General features: G+C 43.7%; 1 protein-coding gene and 1 long non-coding RNA gene across 8 annotated transcripts in view; one reads left to right on the top strand and one right to left on the bottom strand.

Moving 5' to 3' along the window:
- slc4a2b (solute carrier family 4 member 2b) overlaps positions 1-26,990 on the top strand; it is a 45,005-nt gene that overhangs the window by 14,686 nt on the left and 3,329 nt on the right. For 4 of the 7 annotated variants that reach the window (XM_042068410.1, XM_042068412.1, XM_042068411.1 and 1 more), the window contains 19 exons: positions 1,302-1,498; positions 11,614-11,800; positions 12,152-12,396; positions 13,795-13,928; positions 15,059-15,240; positions 18,219-18,355; positions 19,882-20,062; positions 20,232-20,367; positions 20,892-21,105; positions 21,198-21,303; positions 21,528-21,712; positions 21,896-22,112; positions 22,585-22,940; positions 23,561-23,755; positions 23,884-24,117; positions 24,326-24,415; positions 24,602-24,768; positions 25,575-25,828; positions 26,268-26,437. In XM_042068410.1, coding sequence (XP_041924344.1) covers positions 1,439-1,498; positions 11,614-11,800; positions 12,152-12,396; positions 13,795-13,928; positions 15,059-15,240; positions 18,219-18,355; positions 19,882-20,062; positions 20,232-20,367; positions 20,892-21,105; positions 21,198-21,303; positions 21,528-21,712; positions 21,896-22,112; positions 22,585-22,940; positions 23,561-23,755; positions 23,884-24,117; positions 24,326-24,415; positions 24,602-24,768; positions 25,575-25,828; positions 26,268-26,437 — 3,450 coding nt within the window. In that variant the 5' untranslated portion in view covers positions 1,302-1,438. Of the gene's footprint in view, positions 1-1,301; positions 1,499-4,475; positions 4,604-11,613; positions 11,801-12,151; positions 12,397-13,794; positions 13,929-15,058; positions 15,241-16,909; positions 17,024-18,218; positions 18,356-19,002; positions 19,076-19,881; positions 20,063-20,231; positions 20,368-20,891; positions 21,106-21,197; positions 21,304-21,527; positions 21,713-21,895; positions 22,113-22,584; positions 22,941-23,560; positions 23,756-23,883; positions 24,118-24,325; positions 24,416-24,601; positions 24,769-25,574; positions 25,829-26,267; positions 26,438-26,990 lie in introns of those variants that run through there. The other 3 variants (XM_042068416.1, XM_042068414.1, XM_042068415.1) reach the window with 3 other exon arrangements.
- Positions 12,152-26,878, bottom strand: LOC121688681. Its single transcript, XR_006024656.1, has 3 exons — positions 26,634-26,878; positions 15,055-15,224; positions 12,152-12,286 (listed from the first exon to the last, which is right to left on the bottom strand). It is a non-coding gene; the product is annotated as an uncharacterized LOC121688681 (long non-coding RNA).

Below are 26,990 nucleotides of genomic sequence, written 5' to 3'. Positions count from 1 at the left end.
TATGCATCAGTTGTTCTTAACAGTTGTTGCATGGAGCATTTATTTGTTTTTGTACAGTGTTTGTTCTTTATCTTTTTATATCTCTTAAATTCCCAGTGGAGACTCTAATTTTAAAACTGTATCTCGGATGAATTGTAAAATGGTATCGGTCATATCAAAATGCTTTTGAGTAAATTGCTCTTGGGTCATAACTCAAGCATGCATTCCATTGTATCTTACATACATTTGACCTCTTTTTGTACTGTACATAGGCCATTCCTCCATAGTATTTCCATTCATTAAATGCCCTCTAATGAGTATCATTTTGATAAATACATGTCCAAGTCAAATGTCAGTTCAGTCAATTACCAAGTCAAATGTCAGTTCAGAGAAATTGTTTCATATTGCATCTGTGTTTTAAGTTGTTATCACAGTGAGTACCAGTTTGGGTCTATGGCTCTCTCAATCTGACTTTTAGATATAGTTATATCAGTGACCTTGTTTGAGGATACATAAAACTAGCCAACTGATAGGGACATGACAGGTGTTTCATGGTATTTGGCAATATTGCTAATTTTATGTATTCTAATTGAATGCCACTCAGTTGGGTCAGGGTTAGTGTAGATGGTAACTCTCTGATGTGTGTCTTGCCTCTACTGCCGCTCATGCAATTCATTTAGAGGTCAGACCCAAGCCAACCAAATATCTCCCACATACTCTTCTAACAATCTGTAAAAGCTGCTCACTTCTTGACCGTGGAATAACATGGCATTCACAGCTACATATACCTACCATATCCAGTGCATTCCATTAAACCCATCAGTCTTGTGCAGATGAAGGGGGAAATGCTGCATGTGACATTCCCATTTCTTCTTGGATTTGCTCAGTCGTGTTTCTACCTCTGCTGTAGCTGTTGTGTTGAGAGCCACGTGCCACTCTTTATCTTTATTAGAGTTCCACAGTAGCTACGGCTTATCTGACTTTTATCAGTCACTCAATGCTTACAGTAATCACTTGGAAGTGCCTTTAGGGCGGGATCATTGTTGTACGGTGGTTCTGCTATTTCTCCTTCAGCGAAATGCCACATCACAAACATCAACGTCATCCTCTATTAGATTCACCATTAATCTATTAGATTATGCCTGTGACAAATCAACAAACCAAACTCACAAAAAAAGTGTAAGTGATGGAAAAAGTAAGTTGTGTTTGCTTGTATGTCCAGACAGGACCCCCCTACTCTGACGTACAAAGCCAACGGAGGAGCGCCCAACACACCAGTCCAGTCATCCAATCATGCATCTCCTCCTTCGTTCTGCCCACAGGTTATGCTGCCCATAAGTTCCTGTCTGAGTCCCAGTGAGAAAGAGAAGGGCTAAAGCCAGACCCAGGTGTGAAGCACTCAGCTCTGCAGAGCTCCAGCACAGCCTTTAGCCCACAGGTGCACCCCAGACCAGGAGCCATGAGCGACCCCCAGAACCCTGGCCAGGTCACGGACACGGTGACCTCCATCAGCTACACAGTGAGTGCATCTTCAGTCTCTTTTGATCCAACTGATGGGAACGACATAGAAGAATGTTAACCTAATTAGTTTTTCTATGCTTTCATTAATCTTATTTCTGTCCCCTTGTATTGTTCATTATTAGTGATTTTAAAAGTGTTTTTTTCGTAATGGGAAAAATGATGTCAGCTGTTTAACAGTAGGTTCTTTTCCTCATAAATGAATTCATTCTAGCTCATATGGATATGCATCTAAAGTCTAAATGGTTGGGATTAACAAGGATTAAGGTGGGGTTCTTTACTAATTGTAAGACAGTCAACACTGCTCCTTGCAGTATAATTGAAGTCTAACTTTTTTTTTTTAACAATGTGCAGATAATTTGTGCTTGATACAGTACCACCAGCATCTTTCATCTTCCAACAAACCCTATGAATGCCTGTCTTCAGGGCTTAAATTTTATAGGCACGGGCTGGGTTGTTTTAGAATTGACTTCAGGCACAGACATTTTCTTTGCTTTAAGCCCTGCTGTCTTTATCAGCAGTTCTACATATGGAGCTGGCTTCCCCTTCTTGCTTTGATTCTTCCCCAGTCAGACGTTCATCACAACCAGGCTCTATATGTCTGTGTTCCATGTCCTGTGTTCACTGTTTTTGTGAAGTCAACAGTATTGCTGCAGAGGACAGTGCCAGTCAGGCTTGCCAAATGTTTCTCCAGCCCAGCTGCACATCCTTTCTGACCTTGCATTATGCCTTGTCAGCCCTTTCAGTGCCTTTAGAGTTTCAAAAGTCAACTCCGAGTTTAGTTTTTTTGCGTGAGCTGTCTACCCCAGTAGTACTACTCTACAGTCTGGCTTACAGGGAGTTTTTCCTCTTTCTCTGCCTCAGTGTGTTGTGATTCCGGGGTCGTTATATAGTGAATAACACTGAATAACATTCTCTACACTGGGCTAGTTGGTGTCCTTCTGAGATGAACCTTAAAATCAAGTTGAGCACACCCACAGTGGGCTTGCAGACTGTATCTGTTTTAAGAGTACTGAAGGAAGCTATTACAACAGAGAACACTGCACCATGTTTTACCTTATGATAATTTTTATGTATGAGAAAACAGTTCACCAGAGAGAGAGAGCCAGCTGGCTAAGTACACTATTATTACAGAGGGCTGAAGCCAAGTTTGGTCAGTGAAGGGCCATTTCCAGAGGCACATGGATCAATTTTAGCATTAAGGCACAATCATTGTTTTCATTGTTGAATACTTTTTTCCCCATAAAAATATTGATCCCAACATAGTTTTTTTCCCTGCGGGCATCTCTCCTCTTCACTGGACCAGCTGTATCACTGGGGTTTCCTCCCTTTGCTCTTTTGAAAAGATCACCGTTCATAGTTCATATCAAAGATTCTAGAACAGAGCTCTGTTCTAGAATCTTTGGTTCATATTAAAACTTACTATGATCCAGTTACAACACAGTTAAAGTTACTGCCATTTTGCCCACTTCAATGGAGTATCTTCTTCTTGTTCAGCAAGCATGACAAGCCTCAGTGTGTACTGTGAGGCAAGATAAAAGGATATTGTAGGTCAGAAATGTTCTTTTCAAGATTTTCCTTTCATTTGACATCTCCGGCATCCGTGTTTTTTTCTTTTTTTAGTGAAATCGGTGATTTCAGATTAAGGTCACAGGATGGGATCTCATACAGATTGAACTCAAAAGAACTCCCTCTGAGCACTGATTGAACACCTGTGGGATCAAATTTGAATACCACTGAGCAGAAGGTGTCCCACACAGCAGTTGTCAATTATTCACAACCATGCCCTTTCCAGGGTGAAAAATGTGAACCCTGATTAGATACATTTGGAAGTGGGGCCTTCTCATGGAAACAAGATGACTTTTTCTAAAAAGGCCCTTTGCTATGGATACTGCCTTTAATATCTTTGCCCAACCCAGACCATGCTTTTGCATTCAGAACATAGATGTGGTTGCAGATTATCTGAGAGAAGGTATTTGCATTGCTTTGCCCTCACCTTGAAACTTGGAGAAAAGCCTATCAATGCTTTGTTAATGCAGCACATATAGTAGATGCAGAACTAAGATTATACAAGTGCTCAACAAACCAGTGGTTTGTACTAGTGTAAACTTAGTTGTTTGCTTGCACTACTAATGGATGAGAATTCAGTAATCATATAATGTATGGAGTTTCATTACAAAGTATTTCTATTCTAAAGTATTTACAAAGTATTTCTATTAAACATTTAGGAACTCTGGCTAACACTGCCTTTCATCAGTAAAAAATGAGTGATAATTATATATATATATATATTATTATAATGAGTAATGATTTTGTGTACATGATCTAAGCAGCATAGACCTAGTTCAAGCAGGCGATCTGGTGAGTTTTAAGAGGTTTTATACAACCAAAAAACTTCCATAAAAACAGACCAGGCTACTAATTGACACCTGCCTTTATTTGTAAACCTGGGGCCTGTGTCTAATTGGGACTCGGCTAATCATGGTTTTATGGTATACTAAGTTATATACTGTGGATTTTTTTTTCTGAGTCAGTTGGGTCCTCCCTCAAACCAGTGATTGTTGGTCCAGCACTCTAAACAAGCCATAAATGGACCTTTGCAGGCAACAAAGCCTGAAATGCATTCTACATGGAAACCTGACTTTATTTACTTGCAAACGTAAAGTCTATAGTATAGTCTACTATGTATACAAGCAGTTGCGTTTACAATCCAGGCACAATGATACAGCAAGCCTTTCTTTGACCGATAAGTGTATTTGCTGTGTGACTGCATCTTAGCTGTAATTGGCTAACGTCCATGAAGCAGCAGCAGTTGCTCTTTGGGGTTAATGATTAATCTAGAACCAATGACTATGTTTGAATGTACATTTTTGGTTGTCAGGATTGTCAAGACAATCAGTAATTGGATTTTGAAATAGGGGCGGTCATTGTGAAACTAGTCTATATCCACTTCCTGTCGCTTGGTTAGTCATGTGAATAGTGACATGAGGGAGAGTTTCCTAAATGACCAGAACTGCCTTAAGAAGGCAAAGGAGCTACCACTCCGTTGACAACGTTGTCCTGGACTAGACGGAACAACAGTTTGATGGATTTCCTTTACACAAAGGTCAGTTTGAATAAGTCATGGGAGAATCCTGAGAGTTATATCGCTCCACAGTCACAAATTCTTCTCACTCACTCTTAGAGGTCAGGGTACATGTTGAAATGTTGAAAACGACAGCACTTAACCAATATTTAACACCATATGGTTACGTAGCTTAATGGAGGCGAAGTCATTGTGTCAGCTGGAACCTAATATTAGTTCTGTTCCGTTTTCAGCCCTCTTTCTGAAGAAATCAGGCACACTGCTTAGATAAATCTTTTTTTATATATTTAGGTTAGTATTGGCCATCATGAGTTCTAGTTAATATTTGATTTTGATAAGAGTCACACTTGTCAACAGTTGTCCCTAAACGGATGTGTGTCTACATGTGGCATGGGAATCAAATCATTATTGCAACTGTTTGGGTTTTTTGCCTTAAATATTATAATTTTGTTTATATTGTTACAGGTCCATATATGCATTTTAAACTGACATGAGGAGTACTACTGATCCTGTTATTCACTCTGATCCAACCATTACCCTCATGGTTGCTTTTATTTTCTCTTTAAGAATTATCTTGTCACTCACATATCTACAAGTTGTTTTTTTTGTGTAAATATTTAACCTCTGCCAAACAATGGCATTCCTAGTTTCTAGTTCATTTATCTATGAAGGAAACACTTTGAGCAAAATCTGAGATGGCACACCAACCATTTTTCTGGATTCTGTCTGATTTGACAAAGAATGACCCAAATAAGACATAACCAGATGCCAGGTGAATTGTAATTTTTAAATTGATTGCTGGAGTGCATCTTACCTTCTTGGGTCACTTGGCATTTACCCAAGACTTTTGTTTTAGTGACTAAGTTGGACAAGTGGTAACTTTTAGACCGTTCAGATCATTGTTTCCAATAAATGATCACACCTTGTTTCCAATGAATAATTACACCTTGAGGTTCCCATCAACCACAGGAACAGGAGTGGGCTTAGGCTTTATGAGGCTGCCTTCAGTCAATCATACCCAAGAATGGCCAGCCAACCTAAGTTTTTAGTTACTGTAGACTTAAGGTCCTGGAAGAGGCTGATATATAGTGGCACAAGTAAAATCTGCCGTTTAAATGATTGAGAGTGATAATCCGTTACTCTCTCTATAATACCTTCACGTGTGAGAAGGTGGCAAGAGGTAAGGGATGAGTCATGTTCTTTTGAAGGGTAGTCTAATTGTTTGTAAACCCTGGGATGTCATCAAGGGGGATCTAAATGTAGTTGTCTTCATGCAAGATTGAGGTTTCGCTGTTCCTCAGCGATTTTATTTCTGTCTGTTAGTGTTCAGATGCAATTTGTAGACAGTACTTGGAAAATAACACAAGACTTACTTCACTTGCAGTTTACTCTCCCTGGCTGATCTCTTTGTCATTCTCCTTGTCTGTCCATGTCGATACCATGAGTAGCGGCTGTTGCTGACTCAGTGGGATATTAGGCACTTGCCACAGCTAATCCCTGCCCAGCTGAGTGCACCTGCAGCCTGCACACATCATCTTAATGATAATGCCTGTTATTTAAAGTGTAACTGTAAAGAGGGGTTCATCACACTCTGGAGATTAGAGTTAGGGTTCATCTTTAACTAATGGAACTTCATAGGTATGGACCATTTTCTTAAGCTTCTCTCTGTTTCTGCAGTCATTACAAATAAAATAATTTCCAAGACAGTGATGTGCAGTGTAAAAGGTGCAGAACATTGAATCATATCACAATACTCTGCATGCCTCAGATCTTTAAGACCAGTAGAGATCCAATGTGGCTTATGAGAATTTTGCCTTTGCCTTAAATATTCATGCAATAAGCCCCAAGAGACCATAGTTTACAATGATTTTAAAAACGGCGAAGGGGCAATATTGGGATGCAATGTTGTTTCCTATATGTTATAAAATGTTAATATGATGGCAACATTTGTGCATAATCTTTTAGGCACCTACCCCATCTGTTAAAGTGTTATGTTAAGTGTGGCCTGTCCTTTTCCTTTTTGTTACATGTTTGACTTTTCTGAGCACAAGGTTAGATCAAAGAGCTTGAAGCATAACCTGGTGCTAATGTCCATGACCGGGCTACAGACTTTAAGGGCCAATGTGCCATGGTCAATATTTATACATGGCAATGTTAAAAGTATAAGATTAAATGAGTGGTAGTGTTTCCGACCAAGTCAAACAATCATGTGCCCTTATGAAAGTGTTTGTCCTCCACATGGAAAATGGACAATGTTTGTTTTAATCACATTGTGAATACAGCCAAATACGCACGCCAGGTCAGGACACCAGTTGCTGTGCAAATGTCACACGAACAGAGAGTGGATGGGAGGGAAATGGGGGTAGGGGGCATTGGCAGGTGGGGGATAGAATGAGTCTGTTTTTATTAAAGTGGTGTCATGACGTGACGCCCCGCAGATTTGACATAGACTCTGCCACTAGACACCTCTCAAGGCCGTCTCAGATCTCACCACTACTGCACACGCTGCATACACTGGACCTTGAGTCTGGTAAGCCCTGTCACTGTGGGAGGATGCTGGGGGTTTATTTATAGTGCAGAGAGGATTCCTGCCTGCTTTGGGAACCTTGTTGCTTTTTAAACACAGGAACCCCATGTTACCTTGGTACAGAATGTTTCATATAGTGCAAGTACTTTTAGTATTGAACTTAGTTTCTCAACTGACTTCTCAGACTTTCTGTTAGAGAGAAAACAGATTTTTCTGTTTTGATTTTCTGTTTTTTTTTACATTGCTTGTAGACAGATTCGATCAGGATTTATACACGTCAGATTTTTCTCACCTTCTTCCAACTACTGGGAATTCTACCCCAAGCAAAGAAGTGTGCTTGGGTGCTCTATATTTGCCAGGTAACTTTAATTAGCAGAGGATCCCCATTTCTAATTAAACACTTGGCATTTCCAGAGGTCTGGGGAACATGAAATTAATATTCTGCATTAGTCTGCAATAGTCGCAGAGACATAGTCATTGGAGGCAGGGGACTAAATGTTACACAGAATGCATCTAGTACGCACAAAGCTAGCTGGTGTAAGTAAGCCATATGTTGTTTCTGTCCTCCAAATGCAAATAATAAAGTGTTTGCATTGCCATTTTTTATACTGAAGAATTAGTCTGGACCAGGATCTAGTCTTAGATTAAATTAAACTGAATAATTTTAATGATTTTTTTTTGGCACCAGGGGAAGCAATGGGCAAAGGAAGTGTGTATGTACCAAGACCAACACTACAGCCCACCCAATTGTGAGGCTGCGCTTTTTCTGAGATTGTCTTAAGTTGGCTTCTGCTGGTCATCAGGTTTTCTTTCACCTCTACGGCAAGCCTTCACACTCCCTCACTAGCTCTGGGGATTTACTGTGAAGTGTTCAGAGATGGAAAAAAGTCATTCATTCTGGTGCAAGACAACTCCAAACCTCTCCTGCTGGCCGTACTACAAAAATGTTTACACAGAAAGTTATGCCTTGTGGTTTTATTTTTTGATGTGAAACACATTTGCAACTAATTTGATTTATATATTTTTTTCTCTTTGAATATTGAAGCAAGGCATATTTGTAATTTGTAGTTTGTAGTTTCTTATTTGTCTTACATCCTGACAGCGCTGCCAGGCAAATAAAAATAGCCTTCTGCATGTAGGAAGTATGACTTTGATAGAAAGTTGAAATAAGACTGCACAAGCTCTTGTCAATACAATGAATGCCACTAACTGCATATTGGTGAGTAGTTTGGAGTGTAGCAGAGTGGGTTAGTAAACTTTCCCAGGGCAGATCTGCAAGGTTACAGGAGGGCTGCTCCTTGGGTCAACATTGACCCTTTTCCTCTGTGTTCAGAGAGATTTATCAATACTATGTGCTGGCTCCTATATGTTCTCGAATGCATGTGGTATGCTACATGGAGATCCTCAGGCCCTGCACCTACCCACCAAGGCCTGATCTCCAACATTAACTTAAAGCAATATGATGTAAGAATCTGTATTTATACCCCTTGTCATAAAATGTTTAACGTACGGGGTGCCCAATGCACCAAAAACTGATCAAAAAAGGGTCATGATCCTGCATGGAAGAACAAAGTGGCCTTGTGCAATACTGGGTGTCTCCTTGGCAATGACACAGACGTGTAATACACAAAATTACATCTATACAATCGAAAAAAGTTTCAAGCTGTTATTTTAGGATAAACAAGCTGTATTGTGTTGCGCTAAACATCCCCTCCCCATTTCTTTCCAAATCTAGTCAAGTATTGTTGGTAGTATTGTATTGTAAAAAGTAATTGACAGTAATTATACACTTTGGAGTTTCCTTACCAGTGATGTTTTCCTTTTTCCTTCTAATTTTGGTTGCTTTGTTCAGTGATTAATGTCATGTTGTCTATAATTGGGCTTCCTACTGTTCTTACTGCTGCTATCTGCTGAGGCATCTTCGTCTGTGAATGTCTATGGAAATGTGGAATCATGCCCTTGAGTAGTAATGCACAATATAGTTTTACTAAACTGGGGGAAAGGCAGTGGATTGTTGCACAGGGTCATGTCTGTACATTCCGTAATGGCTTGACCTGAATATCATATCTGTAATTGAGCTTGAAATCTTGGGGTATTTTCTCCTAATAAAAGCTGGTAGTGTACTGCTTATAAAACTGCTTGGCATTCCAGACATGGTTACAGTTAAATCAAACATGAAAGATGCAGTTAATTTTACCCCGGTAAAAGGACTTGTCCCTTTAGTCTCTAGTATGGACCCCAGGAGCTCTCTTCCTGGTCTGGGGGCATAGTACACATTCTTCGCATGACAAGGTTCCCTTGAAACAACTCTTATTTGCTGGAGAAGAGGCACTGGTGGCAGCATCTCACTTGGTTTGGGTTGCAATGCTTGTGGCATTTGACTAATGCTTCTGAGGGGGCAGAGGTTGGGGAGATTAAAGGGCCACTGGACTGGGCAGCAGCTCATTAGTTCACTGTCAGCTGGAGAGATCCCACCCTCGGGGTCTCGGACCCTAGGGGGGGCACTAATCTCATCATGACGTCATAGAGCCCTTCATTAATGTCAGGGTACGGGAGGATCTCTGTGTTGAGGAGAGGGACCACAAGCGCTGGATGCTTTCCCTCGCACTGGGCTGGTTGTTATTTTCCACTCTAATGCGCTGGACTGTACGATTGTCCCTGGCATCCTGAAAGAATAACCAGCATGGTAGAATCAATTTAACCACTCTCTTTAGAGGGGTTTAATACATGTGAATTACCATTGCTGTGTGGTACAGACATTTATTTGATAACCATTTATTTAATTGTTTTTATAATGTTTTTGACATTCTGTCATCGTCTTTTTTTTCCTTGTACAAATGCTGCCCAATGTGAACATGGGGAGGTTAAAGCTGTTCTTACTTTGCTAATGTGTCCCTCTAGTGGAGAATGAGGAAAACACACCTTTAGCAGCATCTCGTCTAAATGCCTCGAGTCTCTCACTAAGTCTTAAGGCCATACAGTATATTCTATTCCTTAGAATATCAACACTGGTTGCTTACAGTGCAGCCATTACAGTAATTTCCTGTCGATTAGTGGCCTTGTGTATAAGCCGCAGGACAGTGCTTTATGCAAGTGAAAAGAAACAAAACTATATTAATGCCATATTAACTGCCCCCGTGTATTAACCCTTAGAATGATTGACACAAAGTGCGTCAAAAAACACACCCTTTCTTCTCTGTTACATTGCTCCGGAACTGTTCATCGCTGCCGAGATGAAACCTTTATTGCATGACAGAGCAGAAGTGGGGCTTTCCAAAGAGACTACACACTTGTCTGTACGATCAAGTATGAAAATAAAAAAAATCATGAAATTAAATCAAATTGCATCATATTTACAGTCTATACTTCTCGGCGTTCACCTGCGCACCCATTACTCTTGTTTGAATTACTCGCGAACCCGTGATCGCATCGATATGGCACGCATTTCAGATGAAAGAGGGGATACAGGGTTATCCATTGGTACATCCTTCTGGGTAATAAAACAGACGGAGTGACCGCAAAATAATAACTTCATATAGCTGGACTTACCCCACGTTTTTGTCTGTTCTTGTGGCAACGCATGTTTATAATCCAACGCTATTGTGTGTTTCTCTATGGCAAAACATGTTCATAATCCTATATGTTCTCGGATCTCAATGTTCATTGAGATCCTAGCAAACTCCTGCATGGCATCCAATTCAAGGCTCACACTGCATCCCAATTTGTTCAACAAAGAAACACCTTTTTTGCCTTTACTTTGTTCATGGCAATGCAGTAAAAAGTTGAGAATCATTATGAGTGGATACACCATAGGCACGCAGGCTAACACGCAACCTCGGGTCAAGTCAGGTCAGATCAGTTCATGTCACAGATATGGAGTGCAGAAAGGTCATTTTTCATCACTAAATAAAAAATGGCATTTATTTCCGTAAATCACACACCACATATTTCTGTAAATTGCTCAGCCCCAGAGTATCCCTTCAACATGGCAATTATATTGCTCGATTCAGGACAGTCTGCCCTACACACACATGAAATGCATGTAGAGCTATGAGCTTGCTGTGGTGAGATACATGTCGAAATATAAGAATTTTTATAATATGCTTTTTATATTTTAATTCTTTAAAAATCAAAATAAAATCAGTGCTAGTACTAATACATGAAATGTATTCAGATCTGGATAGCCTAGACTCTACTGAAAAAAACAATATATAATATGTGGGTGTGGCACTTAAAATGACCAGAATAAATCCTTATGAATAAAGGTAGTGAAAATGCCCTAAAAACAGCTTAGGGTTCAAAGGGTTAACCTCATAGCTGAAGAAATTTTGCAAAATCAATGTATAAGCCGCGGCTAATAGTTAGGAAATTACGGTAATCATATCAACATATCAAAACAAATTGAGCATTTCACGATGATCACAGTATGCAGTGACTGAGATACAGACAAAGAGACAACTCCCCTTAGGTGCTCGCTTATGTATCTGTCCACTCTCATCTGCAGCCGGAGCCAACAGCCTCATCATTGCATGGTGGAGGTAGGCAGCAGCAACAGCAGCAGCAGCAGCAGGAGGAGGATGACGGGGACCTGAATAAGGCCCTGGGTGTACAGCGCTTCCAGCAGATCCTCAGCCCCACGCCAAGCGTGCCCGACGAGCAGCATCGCACCTGCCATGAAGAGGACATCGAGTGTGAGTGAGCACCCTCAGCATGGGCACGATGGAAAACCACACGGCGCAGCTGTGACACCTTCTGACAGACAGATTAAAATAATTTAGATGATTGTTTACATGTTGCTGAGACACCACAATTAAAATTCACAGCACATTGACAGCTAGAATTACTTAGGATTTTTTAATGGGGCATACATTTGCAGGCAGCATTTATTAAAAAATTCTTTGTAGGTGACTATTTTCAGATTTGCATGCAGAGACAAGCGAAAGGAAACACATAGCATGTATTTTTGTTGCAACAATGATCATCAGGAAGGCTGGTGGTAATTTATTGTATATCCTGGTCTGATGTAAAATTGATCATTGCAGATCATCGCAGCTCTTCCCACCACATCCACCGGCCTCTGTCCAAGCTTCCTGGAGACAGCAAGAGGAAGAAGACCAACAAGAAGAAGAGGAAGGGCCGCGATCACCGTGGCAGCCCCGGGCCTGGCGGAGCACCCCCTGTAGAGGAGGGAGAGGATGAGGAGGATGAGGAAGAGGAGGAGGCGGCAGAGGTCAAAAGCAGTGCCACACTACACGGTGAAGAAACAGACGCCAGCCAAGATGTGCAGGTAAAGACCACAGTTAAACCACAGGTTTTAGTCCCTGAATGACACAATATGACTTGATGCAACTAATATATATATAATATATAATATATTCTTTGTTGGTTAATTTGTTGACTAATTTATTGAGGAAGTGATTCCTTATTTTGTCTATAAAATGTCAGTCTGTGTTTCCCAAAGCCCAAGATGATGCCCTTAAATGCCTTTTTTTGTCCATACCAAGATGTTCAGTTTGTCATCATAGACAAGATAATTACATTTTTAATTGATTATCAAAATCGTTGGTGATTAATTTAATAGTTAAGAACTAATCAATGAAGTGTTGAACCTCTAGATGGCAGTGGTGCTGAGAAGTTAGAATTTCTTGTTTACCCGTGTTGCTTTGCTGAATATTTAGTACAAACTGTAGGTACTGTCCTCAGTTACGATCAGCGCCTGATTGTGAGACTGAATGGACCAAATGGACAAATTCATCCTTGACAAGAATGTGTCGATTTTTGGAGCTGTTTGTGTTCCCAGAGGATGGCCTTGTCCACCGCATGTGGCCACCCCAACACAGCACTGCACATCACTTCCTCTCCCCTTGTTCAATTTTCAAGAAGGTTTCTATAATTATGACCGCCACGCAGCGAAGCGGCGGTCATATAGGTTTAGTCAGAGTTTTTTTCTTCTGTTTTTTTTTTTTTTTTTTTTCCCCGCATGTGTAATTGTCTGTCAAGAATTCCTGGGACACTGAAAGACCAGGGTGAAACTTGGTGGGCATGTAGCCCCACATGGATGGCATGGAACCGTTGTTTTGATCCGTCGCCCCCCCGCCGGACTGGACCCCCGAAAGGAGAGTAGGGCGGACACAGTTTTCTGTGAATATCTCGAGAATTGTAGGGCCTAGGAGGACCACCTTTTTTTTGTATGTTCGTCTTAAGGGGCCATGTCAACCCATCCCATAACCACTAATTTCATGTATAGCGCCACCTAGTTTATTTAATGGGGATGTGTTTCATCAATATGACATTTGAAACCTTTTGTTTCATGCCAAAAACACAGATTATCTTGACTAGACCTTTTGGTTTTCAGCGCCTCTTTTAGAGTCACAGAATTGATAAATACCCACTGCAATGATACTAACTCTTTTTTTCTAGAGTCATGTAGCTTTTCATGTGGATCTTATAATTATTATTCAGATTACTTGCTGGTTTTAGAGCATGGGCCATGAGTAGTTCATATAATGTAGTGGTAGACAGTAGTTACATTCTATTTTTTAGTATTACACTAATTTTTGTCTGCTATGGTATATTCAAAAGTTCATTTATAAATCAGTCTGAACATTAGGTTGCTTAGGTGACCGAGGACGTTGTATTTTCTAAGGAGACTTTTCTTCCGCCGCATTGTGTCCCTCCCATCCAGTTCTTTGTGTCCCGTGAGGATCCTGAGCACGTGGCCTCCATTGAGGGGTCCGAGAGCCCTCACCCGGCCAGAGATGTCTCCGTGGTCCCCTTTTCAGCTGGGGGCATGGGCCCCGAAGATGCCACACCAACTGAGTGAGTCAACCCGTCCATTCAGATGAGCAAACTGTACTCAGAAAAGTGATATTCATTGTACCACCTTCATCAATGGTTTCCTTTTCTCAGTATATCCTCTCCCTCAAACTGCCCATTTTGAGATCACATGTCGGAAGATGTCGAATAACATTTGGCATTTTCATGGTTTTGGAAAATGCAGCCTTTTCCAGCTCTCACACACTGAATTGCATAGCTTTTCATTTATGTTTTTTTTTTAGCATTTCGGTAACACATTATAATTATTAACACATTATAACTAATTTAGTCATGAGTTTGCTGCACTGATGTTGTGAGAAAGGCCTCCTCCTCTCTGTGTCTCTGTCCTTTATTGACTGCAGCAGCCTGAGCCGTTTACTGTCTCTTGTGTGAGGCTGGGCCTGATGGGGCTTTGTGGTAAGGTCAGGAGATGGTCATGGACAGGACAACGTGTACGTTACCAAGTCACAGCTATTCAGGAAGCCAGCAGGAGGGAAATTCGTTCCCGCAAAGCCCACGTCACCCCAAAGCCCATATTTCAACCCACTTCCATGGCTACTGGCCGATGTACCTTTTGTACCTGTCAGCCAGTCCAACTACACGCTTAAGCCCTCTGTGGAATACACTTCCCTTATTTTCTTTTGTAGACCTCTTCAGATAACTTCTCATTTTCTAGTGTAAAGGAATAGCTCTATTGGAGCAGGCAGAATAGTGCAGATATCCAGGACTAAAGAGTTTCAGGGGAATGTGAAGCTTGGATCCTGATTTATTCTAAAGGTCAAGAATTATTTTTGCCTGTATTTTATTTCATTCTATTCGGACTAGTTCATTGCAGGTAAGTGTTGTTAATATAGTTAAACTGTTTTTGACTGATAGTCAATGAGATACTTTGATATTACTATGTTGTGTTCAATTTCAGTTGAATTGAATTAAGAATGTGATCTGGAGAGAGTGGTCTGAAATACTTGTGTTCGAAAATATTTAAGTAGTTTGTGTTAAAAAAATATTTTTATTTCAGTGGTATTGTTTCTGTTTTATACATTTCACTGATACTTAGCTGCTCTTTACATTTCTGCATTTTCCCATAGATTACTCAGCGATCTCATTTAATGTAAGTCTATATGGTTACCTAGGTCACTTGCTGGAGCCCCCACTGCCGTCCCTCTGGCGAGAGTGTCGAGCCGAAGTTACGACCTGCAGGAGCGACGACGCACTGGCAACATGACGGGCGCTGAGCAGGCCAAGTACGAGCGCATCCCCACCGACGAGAGCGAGGCACAGACACTGGCCTCCGCTGACCTGGACGGAATAAAAAGTGAGTCACTCAGGTGTCCTTCTATGGGGTCATTTACAGTTAAAGTTATCTTAATGAAACTATAGCAATGTCTGGTAAATGCCTTGTACTTATGTAATATCTTGTATTTACACACACACACACACACACACACACACACACACACACACACACACACACACACACACACAATAAATGTAGTCATCAGAGCATAGGGTGTCATCCGACTCCTTTTAACTCAGGACACAGCAATAATCTCCTCACTATTAGCTACTGTTTCTCAATCCATTTAAGCCTACAATTTTCCATCATGACGAGGTCTCCTTACGCTGAGCCCTTCGGGCTCTATTTTGTTTTTACTCCATCATGACATTTTAATGAGAGGGCCTGTGTTGAGGATCTAAACTCTCCGTGACCTGGGGATGTTTTCACTGGCTGCTGTGCCAGTGCGGCATTCTCAGCTGTCCTTTTAAATTTCACTTCATCAAGCTTAAGGTTGCTCTCCTGCTTCCCGGGCCTCAGATAGGTGTGTGTGTGTGTGTGTGTGTGTGTGTGTGTGTGTGTGTGTGTGTGTGTGTGTGTGTGAGTGTGTGAGTGTGTGTATGTGTGACTGTGTGTGTAGGCAGGCGTATAGGCCTCTTTCATAGCGTTCCTCACTAAACCATCCTGCGGTGCTTTGAAATTAAATGTGGTCTCAGGCACCTGGAGCCTCAGCTCTGTTGAAGGTCAGCACCCGGAGGGGGGAGGGGGGTGGGCACACATGGGCCTCCGCCCCTCCCAGCAGCCAGTCTCTGCTCTGGCCAGAGATGGTGGCTCCACGCTTGTTTGCACAATGCCGCACTTTACCTCAGGGTAAAAAATTTTGTTCGCCAGTGAGGGTCAGTGATCAGATTACCCCTCCGACCTGTCTTTCAGCTGAATGGACAGGAGTTAACCTCCTGCAGAAATGGGAGGCCTGCTCTTACCTCACTAGCGCTGAGGTTAATCGCCCCACACTGACCCTGGACCAGTCAGAATGTGCAGCCACAGGCTACATACATGATGGTCACAGAGAACCTGCTGTCCTGCTCCCTGAACCTCAAACCACACATGTGCCTTTAGTGTGTGGTCCAGGAGTGACCATATGGCTGTAGTGTCCACTGATTCATAGGCCTTCTCTCTGCGCCATTGTTAGCGATTGTGCTACTGTAATTAGCCTGGGAATCTCGGCCCTCTCATCTCTCCTGGCCGGTGCTCAACAGCAGGAATCATTAAAATTGATCTCTACCCTTTTGTCCGACCCAGGCGTATCAGCACCTCAACGTCCTAATAGGCCTGGATGGGATGATCCTGTTAGGTTCGGCCGGCGGTCAGTTGCTGCTGGTCACGTCCCTCTTTAGTGCCATGGATGAACGTTGGCGAACCACCAACAGATCAGGGGGTCATGTCCCTATCAAATCAGAATTACAGTAATGCCACACCCTCCTGGATCCTCCTCTTGTCTGAAGACACTGGGATGTGCTTAAATCTGCTTGAAACTATCTCAGATATACTTTGCTTTTTGTTTGAAGATGAATTTTGTCTAATGAAATGGAGAGCAATCTAGGAGCTTGGGTTTTTTGTTGGTTGATGGACTTTGATGTAGACACGTAGACAGGATGACGGGAGTCCTCTGTTTTCTACTGATATCTCATCGTCCTGAAACATAATCATCAGAGGAGACTGCGGACTTCATAAAGTCTCACCTGTGGACCTGTTGGATAAAGCAGGTTACTCATGAAGAAACAGAAGGACTGCTGTCTTTATGACCTCACCAATGGCAAAGGTAGGACAGAAAGCAACAGAAGTCAAAACGTGGAAATATTAGATGTCTGTTGGTTATTATAAACCAGTTTTTTTTTTAAAAGATGCTGTTTGACGTTACCCTTTACCCTACAAATAACCCAGCAAACTTCAGCCATACTAGTGAGCTTGTGTGTTTCTTTTTTAAATCAATGCTAATTAGCTGACCAAATTGCTGACCAAAATGAGTTAACAAAATCGGCTCCTAAGCCGTTCCCACATTAAGTCCATTGGTGAGTGAAACATAATATAACACATATTGTGGGAAAAGAACCAAAGATGGCAGCTTTTCTTTGGCTGTCCATGCAGCCGTCAAATCCTCTTGCATACCAATGTTCCTTTGTCCCTCGTGCTGTTAGTACTGATTAGATGTTTCTCACCTTCAGTACCCCACACTCCAATCAGGTAATGTCCCACAGCCACCCCATCACACACATGCGCACACAAAAATACACACACACACACACACACACACACACACACACACACACACACACACACACACACAATAACACCCCGTGTATACTTGGTACTGGGCCAGTCTTGAAACTGGATTCTTCGAGGCAGGGGAAACAGAACAAAAGGGAACAGGGCTCCCTTAATTCAGCAGGCTGAGATTTGATCTACTGGGTGAGGTCATCCTAACAGTAGCAGGATTGGTGCAGGGACACGCTGTCCAGAGTGCATTGAGAAAATCCTCGCCGGGCTCCCATGATGGAAGTCACCCTTTATTCTCTCCGTGATGTCCACAATCAGCTCCTGTGGAGGCAGCCCTGTGCAGCCATTGCTCTGTAGTTCTTCATACTGCTATCTCCCACTACAATCTGTGTTTCCTTATGCCCCGTAGACGGTCAGTTTTCTCACCTGACTGTGGTCAAGTTTAAGACTGGTTTATCAGGCTTGGTGTTGTGCCTCTGTGTGTGTGTGTGTGTGTGTGTGTGTGTGTGTGTGTGTAGGCAGGCTTATAGGCCTCTTTCATAGCGTTCCTCACTAAACCATCCTGCGGTGCTTTGAAATTAAATGTGGTCATGTGTGGACATGATGGAGCTAATATGCTATGGACTATTCCAAATGTCAAGTTTGCATGAAGCTTCTTCCCTAACTAATACACTTGTGGTCACAAGCTCACACCATTCATCCCCTCCCTCTCCCTGTCCCACTCCCTGTCCCTCCCTCAGGTCACCGATTTGAAGATGTACCTGGCATGCGGAGACACCTGGTGCGGAAAAGTGCAAAGGGCCAGGTGGTGCACATCAGCAAGGATCACAAAGAGGCCAGCACCCGCACACGGAAACTGGACCGCACCCCACATGAGGTGAGTTACTCAACACGTCACACATGCTTCTACATTTTACCTGATATTTGTCTCTGTTACTGGGGATATGGTTTCATTTTTGTATTATGATATATTTGGATCTAATCTCTCTCAGCAACATGTTGTTCAGGGCACCGTGTGGCCTTCCCATCATGTGATTGGTAGGGTTCTTAGAAGTGGATCTTGGATCATTCGTCCTGTCAGATCTGAGGTTCATTTTATAGAGTGTTCTCTTGTTTTCTGACATTTCAAAAAAAAAACTCTGGCCAAACTCTCGGCAAAGCCCCTCATGGCTCTTGAGCGGACGAATAGACGGGGGAAGGTGCAATTAAAAATGAAAGAATGAACTTCTTTCCTTTCACACACGCTCAAAGAAACCGAGATCAGCTCAGGTAACCCGACACCACAAGCTTGTGAGAAGCGGAGATGTTTTATTAACGAGACCCCCCAGCGGCCAGGTAAACAACAGGGTCTCGTCAGAGAATGTGCACCATAGAGTGGGAGTGTGTGAGCGTGAGCGTGTGTGTGAGCGTGTGTGTGTGTGTGTGTGTGTGTGTAGAGGTCTATGGCCCCCCTTGACAGCAGACGAGGGACAGTGTGCGGACCCTGAAGCTCAGAAGCTCACACCTCCATTTCCCATCGGTTCTGTACCGCTCCGAGTCTCGACCCGACGGCATGGTCCTGCTGGACTTCTCCAGTCAGTTGACCCGCCACCAGAAGGTTAGCAGTTAGTTAGAGGATGTGCCTGTGCTTGTCTGCGTTTTGAGTTTTTGAGGACACTAATGCTGGTCAGGATGTGTGTGTGTGTGTGCTGTGGCATGTGGAACTGGTCCTTTTATTGTGAAGTGTTTAAGAGGAAATATCCAGTGTGCCTTTATGTGCGTGCGATGATCTTGACCGTTAGCATCAAGGGTCGTGCAGAAATGTAAGTCGGTGGCGGTAACGGTGTGCAGTGTTGCAGATCCTACACCTGTGCTTAGAATGCTGATGGAAAGGATGGTGTGCAAACATGCTGCGCTGCATGTTTAATGTGGTTTGCCTTTTTGTAAATGGTTAATATTTACTAAAGAATGAATCTTGAGTCTAAGGAGTTCAAACTAATTTACATCCAATTTGTAATATGTGCATGGCTTGGTTTTCTTTTGGTTTTATTTCAAAGACATGTGAAATGTGTGTGATTTATAAGCTTTCTTTAGTAAGTTATTAGCATTGTATATTTTTGCCTAAAAATAGGACAGTGAACAGTGACAGGAAGTGACTGGGAGAGAGAGATGTGGTGGGTTCGGGAAATAACGATGGGTTGGATTCAAACCCAGGTCCCTGTGGGCACTTGGATCCAAATGTGGCATGGCCGCTGCATATGCTTATGCCACAGTTCCCTCAAGCTCTGGTTTCAGTGCCTTTAAGTGAGATCTTGAGGCAAATCCCCACCTTTGCTCTGTATTGTCCTTACAGAGATTGACATTGTGTGTGTGTGTGTGTGTTTGTGTGTTTGTGTGTGTTTCGGTGTGTGTTGTGTCCTCCAGGTGTTTGTGGAGCTGAATGAACTGATCATGGACAAGAACCAGGAGATGCAGTGGAGGGAGACTGCTCGCTGGATCAAGTTTGAGGAGGACGTGGAGGAGGAGACGGACCGCTGGGGCAAACCCCATGTGGCTTCCCTGTCCTTTCGCAGTCTCCTGGAGCTCCGCAAAACTATCTCTCACGGTGAGACACTTGACCAGCCCTTATAACGACTGTGCCTTTTCTCACTCTCCCCAAGTGATCTGTACCTCAACTAGCTATACTGTACGTATGCGTTTCCCTCATCATTACTAATGTAGTAGTCACCGATAACCGAACGACCGTGTGACATTGCCTCTGTGTGACCTCCCAGGTGCCGTGCTCCTTGATCTGGACCAGAAGACCCTCCCTGGCATCGCTCACCAGGTGGTGGAGCAGATGATCATCTCGGATCAGATCAAGGCAGAGGACCGCGCCAACGTTCTCAGGGCCCTCCTGCTCAAGCACAGGTGAGCCGTGCCACATTGCGCCACACCATGCCGTCACACTCGGTACAACACGGCACGGCTGCCTCATTAATTATGGATTAGTTATGGAGAGTAATGGAGAAGATGGGCTGTTAGGGGAACGGAAACAGAACTTAACTCTAGCCAAAATTTCAAAAGTAGAAGCCAAAAGCATTTGGCACTCTACCGATGTGATCAGGACGGGAGTTTGTGGTAACTTTGCCGTGTTATGTAAGAGATACAGGCCATGGAGTGTCGACTCTCAGAACAGCATGCTCTCACTAGTCATTTGCTTAAATGAGGCAAAAAGGTTGGTTCAGCTCCAAGAATAAATGAGTGAAATGTCTTAGTGTTGTATTTGTTGCTCACCTTGTGCTCTCACCCTCCCTCCTGGTCCTTTCCTTTTTTTGCCATCGCTGTCTTCCCCCCCCCCTCATGGCTCACCCCTCCCGTAGACCCGAGCAGCACCCTATGCAGACGCTAGTGCATGAGCTCACCCGCTTAATGCTCTTCCCCCTCTCCCCCAGCCACCCGAGCGACGAGAAGGAGCACGCCTCCTTCCCCCGCAACATCTCGGCGGCCAGCCTGGGCTCGCTCATCAGCACCCACCACCACCACCACGGCAGCAGCAGCAACCACCTCTCCCAGGCAGAGCCCTCCGCCACCGAGCCCCTGATGACCGGTGCCGGCCTCGAGGGGGAGCTGCGCATCGACATGGACAAGCACGAGGTGCACGCCCAGGTCAGAGCCTGCATTGCTGTCATGTGTTTTGATTAATTTTTGCTTTGTCTCAAAACTGTGGCTGAGTTTTCTTATGGTTATAACCCATACAGAGGGACTCCATCCCAGTTATTGGAATGCATAGGTCCAAGTCAAAGCATGAACTGAAACTCTTGGAGAAAATTCCTGAAAATGCTGAGGCTACAGTTGTACTAGTTGGTGAGTTTCTTCCATAATGCAGTGGATCTTATTAGATATGGCCCAAATAACATGTTCCCACTTAACTAAAAAGCTCTGTTGCTTTATGGTCACGCCCTTTTATGATGTATTTAGGAAGCTGTCTTTAGGTACTTTTACTGTCCTGCAAGGCAAGCATTGAGAAATCTTTAGATCAAGCCTGACACCTCCAGATTGACAGTGTTTCTCTGTCTCTCTCCCCCTAGGTGCGGTGGACTTCCTGGAGCAGCCCACCATGGCGTTTGTGCGTCTGCAGGAGGCGCAGGAGCTGGACTCGGTGCTGGAGGTGCCGGTGCCGGTCCGCTTCCTCTTCGTCCTGCTCGGGCCGCCCAGCACCAGCATGGATTACCATCAGATCGGTCGCTCCATTTCAACACTCATGTCTGACAAGGTGCATGATGTGTAGATACATGAACCCATGGTCCAAGGACACAATAGCATTGTGCTCACATCTCTCAGTATTGTTGTGTGTAAATACTCGTGTTGATAGGATTGTATTTTTTAAGCACAAATTAAATGAAACTGATACTGTTACTGTACTGTACTGTTACTGATACTGTTATCCTCTCCGCAGCATTTTCACGAGGCGGCCTACCTGGCGGACGACAGACACGACCTCCTGAACGCCATCAACAGCTTCCTGGACTGCAGCATCGTGCTGCCGCCCTCGGAGGTGGGGGGCGAAGAGCTGCTGCGCTCAGTGGCGCGCTTCCAGCGGGAGATGCTGCGCAAGCGCGAGGAACAGGAGGAGAAACTACTGGCAAAAGAGCTCAAGAGCCCGGAGGAGAAAGGTGCGCATGCCGGGGTGGGACAGTAGCCTCGCCTCGTTGACACCAGACCGCATCTCAGTTTAGATTGAGAGTGGGTCAGGAAAGGGTTCATTGACTTGTGACTACCAGGTGTATAACTAGCAGTGAAATTAAACTTAAATTGGTCCATTAAACTCTTACCATATTGTTTCGGAAGTAAACAAAGATCTTGTAAACAAAGTTTTTAAATGCAGTTGTAGCAGTTGAATACACGTCTGTATCTGTTTAACCCTGTCGCCATCTGTGCAGCCATTGGTTGTTTTGATTGCACTGCTCTATCTGTCATCACATAAAGCCCGCCCCTGGTTTCTGGGTCTCTGGTATACTGTATGTTAACTTTCCAGTTTGTCTTGACATATCAAAGTGTGAGAGAAATAACATTTAATTGTGAAAACAAATCATATCATGGCTTTCTGTGATTGTACTTATCCCCCTACCTTGTCGTTCTTCCCAGAATCCCTCCTGGCTGCTGGCAAGCCCAGCGACGACCCTCTCCAACGCTCGGGCAGGCCGTTCGGGGGCCTAATCCGCGACGCCCGCCGCCGCTACCCCAAGTATATCAGTGACTTCAAGGATGCGCTGAACGCACAGTGCATGGCCGCCGTCATCTTCATCTACTTTGCGGCGCTCTCGCCCGCCATCACCTTCGGCGGGCTGCTGGGGGAGAAGACGGAGGGCCTGATCGGCGTGTCGGAGCTCATCGTGTCCACGGCCATCCAGGGCGTGCTCTTCTGCCTGCTGGGAGCCCAGCCACTGCTGGTGGTGGGCTTCTCCGGGCCCCTTCTGGTGTTTGAGGAGGCCTTCTTCTCGGTGAGTGCCGCTGACCTCTCTCCCTGGGTTGGTTAGGTTCAGTTTTTTTCTTCCATGTGCATTTTTTTTCCCCTTGCGTATTCATGACGTTCAGTTAGTGTAATAAGCATTGGTAGTGCTGGAAACTGTACTGGTGGGGGGCACCTTCAACTTGAGTTAAATGGGAAGATGAGGTGAGGTCATCTTATTTAAGCAATAACCCCCGAGAGGCCGTAGGTTACACTGATTCTACAACAGCTAAGGGCCGTTGTTAGGCACGACGCTCGGTGTAACTTACGCACTCGAGTGGCTTATTGCTTTTCTAAAACTGTTACTATAAATACTAAGTTTCATAAAGTAAAGGCACAGCAACTAGAAATGGAACCGATTTATTCATAGATAATCACTCTTCCGCCAAGAAATATATTTCCTCTATCTGAATGGTTGTCAAGCAACGTCGAGACTCAGCTACTTTAACTTTTGTATCAAGTTATGGTATCGCAGTAATATAGAAAGAAATGCGGTCAAGGTGTATGTTTATGCTGCATTTTACAACGGCATCGAACGCGATTCAGCCAATCACAATCAAGGACCGGAATTATCAGTTTTAGAAAGTCCTTCTTGTTTGTCCCCCTTTGCAGTTTTGTAAGGCGAACAACGTGGAGTACCTCACAGGCCGCGTTTGGATCGGCTTCTGGCTCATCATCATAGTCGTGCTTATGGTGGCCTTTGAGGGGAGCTTCCTGGTCCGCTTTGTGTCGCGATTCACTCAGGAGATTTTCTCCATCCTCATCTCCCTCATCTTCATCTATGAGACATTCTCCAAACTGGGAAAGGTCAGACTGGACACTGGGTTTGACTAGTTGTTGAGTAGCTGTTTGTCTTTGGTTGATTACTGAGAAATGGGAGAAAACCTCCACTATGGTTAAGTGTAAAATGTAAGCCTGATCCTCCCATATTTCAGATATTCCTGCACCATCCACTGAAGCGATGCACTATCATCAATAGCACCGATGGCAACAGCACATCAGAGAATATCACTATGAGTGTGCTGCCAGACAACAACACCACCACCCTCACCCCCAGTAACCGCGGAGAGCCCAACACAGCCCTGCTCTCCCTGGTGCTCATGTCGGGAACATTCTTCATCGCCTTCTACCTGCGCAAGTTTAAGAACAGCGCATTTTTTCCTGGCAGGGTAAGGCCATATAAGCAAAACATTAAGGGCCCTAATGTGAATGATTGGGGGCAAAGGTCTAAGATCATATGCTAATATGAGGTCATATGCACACTTATAAACATTCACATTAGGCCCCATAATGATGTGTCCTAACACAGTGGAGTTCCATTGAACCTGTTCAGACGTGGAGGTTTGATGATTACCCCTTTTGTGTGCCTCTTCACAGCTTCGCAGGGTGATTGGAGATTTTGGTGTCCCAATTGCCATCCTCATCATGGTGCTGGTGGACTACAGCATTCAGGACACTTTTACACAGGTGAGGCTTACACACCGCATACTTCCCAATTAAGCGGATACAGATACAGTGTAGTATCTTTTAAAACAATGCAAGATTGAAAGATGCAAATAGCCAAATAAAAAGTTGTGAATATAACATAAAAAGCCTACAGATTTTTAAAATGCTTGTCCTTTTAAACATTAAATGGTTTTCATCCTTTCACAGAAACTGAGTGTGCCCAATGGGTTATCTGTGACCAGCCCATCCAAGCGTGGCTGGTTTGTGAATCCTCTTGGCATGAATGACCCTTTCCCCATCTGGATGATGGCCGCCAGCATCCTTCCTGCTCTGCTAGTCTTCATCCTCATTTTCATGGAGACACAGATCACCACGTAATGTTAATGACTTAATGATGTTATGCAAGGGATAACTGGCGCAGCGGTGTCGTGTTACAGGATTAATGGACGAGGGCAAAGAACTCCCCGATGTGCAGTGGAGCCTCCGCCCATGTCTATTAATTCCGTATAACAGGACACCTCGAAGGCTGTTATCCCACTTATCACCCGGTTGCCACTATAGGCAATAGTCATGCCTTTATAGCACGCAAAGGAAACAAGCGGCTTCATTTAAAAAGAAGCCGACTTTTTTGTTGTACAACTTTCTTTGGCCCTAACAGCGATAGCATGGACAGTTAGCTTGTTTACAGTTGATTCCATTGTTGTGAAGCCTGCTTCCAGGCTCAACCGTTGTCCTACTATAGTTGTTATAGTTTCCATTCGTAATTAAACTTTTTTTACCAGATCTACTTCATAGGTGTCCTGTTATTCAGAATTAATAGCCACCCTACCAGCCAATCAAAAAGATTATTTCTTCTCTCCGGGTGATAAGTTAGGATTAATGCTCTGAGTCAAAGCCATTCTTTCTCTACATAGCACCAAGATGACGCATGGTTGACATAACCAGTGAACACAGTAACTGAAGTAACAGCTTGAGAACCAAGCAAGCTTTTTATTCTGCAACATTGCAGGATGTGTTGTCATGTGGTCAGGCATGTGAATTATTAAACAATACTGTATCTTTGTATACCTCATACTCTCAAGTCATTTTAATATGAAACCATCGATCTCACTCTGGCTTGATCTCTCTCCATCTCTCTCTCTCTCTCTCTCTCTGTCTTCCATTCTCTCCCATGTTACAGCCTGATAGTCAGTAAAAAGGAGCGGATGCTGGTGAAGGGCTCCGGCTTTCACTTGGACCTGCTGGTGATTGTGGCTCTAGGGGGTACTTGTGCCCTGTTCGGCCTGCCGTGGATGGCCGCCGCCACTGTCCGCTCCGTCACCCACGTCAACGCACTCACCGTCATGAGCAAGGCAGTGGCCCCTGGAGACAAGCCACGCATCCAGGAGGTGAAAGAGCAGAGGGTGACTGGGCTTCTGGTGGCCATTCTAGTGGGTGAGTAACACTACTTCAGCGTGCTGCAGCACAGGACCTAGCTTAAAGCATATAGACCCTTTCAATCAGCTCCTGGAGGGTTTCTGGTTGAAACGTTCAAAACCAATGCAGATACTTTGATATGAAAATACATAAATTAAATACTGAAATTAAAACGTTACCGTAATGCTCTACAGAATGTTGACGTTACAACTTTTTTTATTTTTGTTTGTTCCGACGTTACCACTAGCTCAATTTTGTTTGCTGTGCCACCGGAAATGCCTTAGGAACACACATGTTTGTTTATGCAGTTGAAAGGGTATATATTGTGCTGTGTATAAGCAAGTATATTGAACTTTGAACAACAAAATTTGTTGGTATGATGATTTTACCTTTTTTTTTTTTACCTTTTTTTATTTTTAACTTTTTATCCCTCCTCTCACCCCTCCCCGTTACTCAGGTCTGTCAATTGTGATTGGGGACCTCCTGCGTAAGATCCCCATTGCTGTTCTGTTTGGGATCTTCCTCTACATGGGCGTGATGTCTCTCAATGGCATCCAGCTGACTGAACGCATCCAGCTGCTACTCATGCCTCCTAAGTACCATCCTGACCACATGTATGTGCGCAAGGTGAGAACTCGGCACAGCACGGACAATTCCTTGAGTCGTGACAGACAGACAGACAGACAGACAGACAGACAGACAGACAGACAGACAGACACACAGACACACACACACACACACACACACACACACACACACACACACACACACACACACACACACACACACAGTAGAGGCAAAGGGTGAAAGCATAATAACATACCTGAGCTCTTCATATGATAGTAAGCACCAGCATGGACCACTGTAACAGTGTGCCCTAACAGGATCCAAGCGAGCGACTGTCTGGTAGCATTCGATGTTATCTGTCTACACTGAATCTGTTAAATATTCCCTTCTATTGCGTCATATTTCACATTTAAAATAGCAGAGCAACATGAGCGACAGAAAGAAAATAAAAACGGAGAGTCTGACAAAAGTTCTCACAAAACGCTGCGTTGCACAGCACTGCTTCATGTTGCGTACTGTTCAGGACATTCCAGTTCAAAACAGTGTAACTAAATTGATTTTTTCGTTAATGTTCACTTTCTGTTTGGACAAGCTGTAGAACACAGTGTTACCC

Source organism: Alosa sapidissima, chromosome 17 (genome assembly GCF_018492685.1).
Source record: "Alosa sapidissima isolate fAloSap1 chromosome 17, fAloSap1.pri, whole genome shotgun sequence".
Classification (NCBI taxonomy): domain Eukaryota; kingdom Metazoa; phylum Chordata; class Actinopteri; order Clupeiformes; family Clupeidae; genus Alosa; species Alosa sapidissima.
This window is presented reverse-complemented; position numbering and strand designations above follow the sequence as displayed.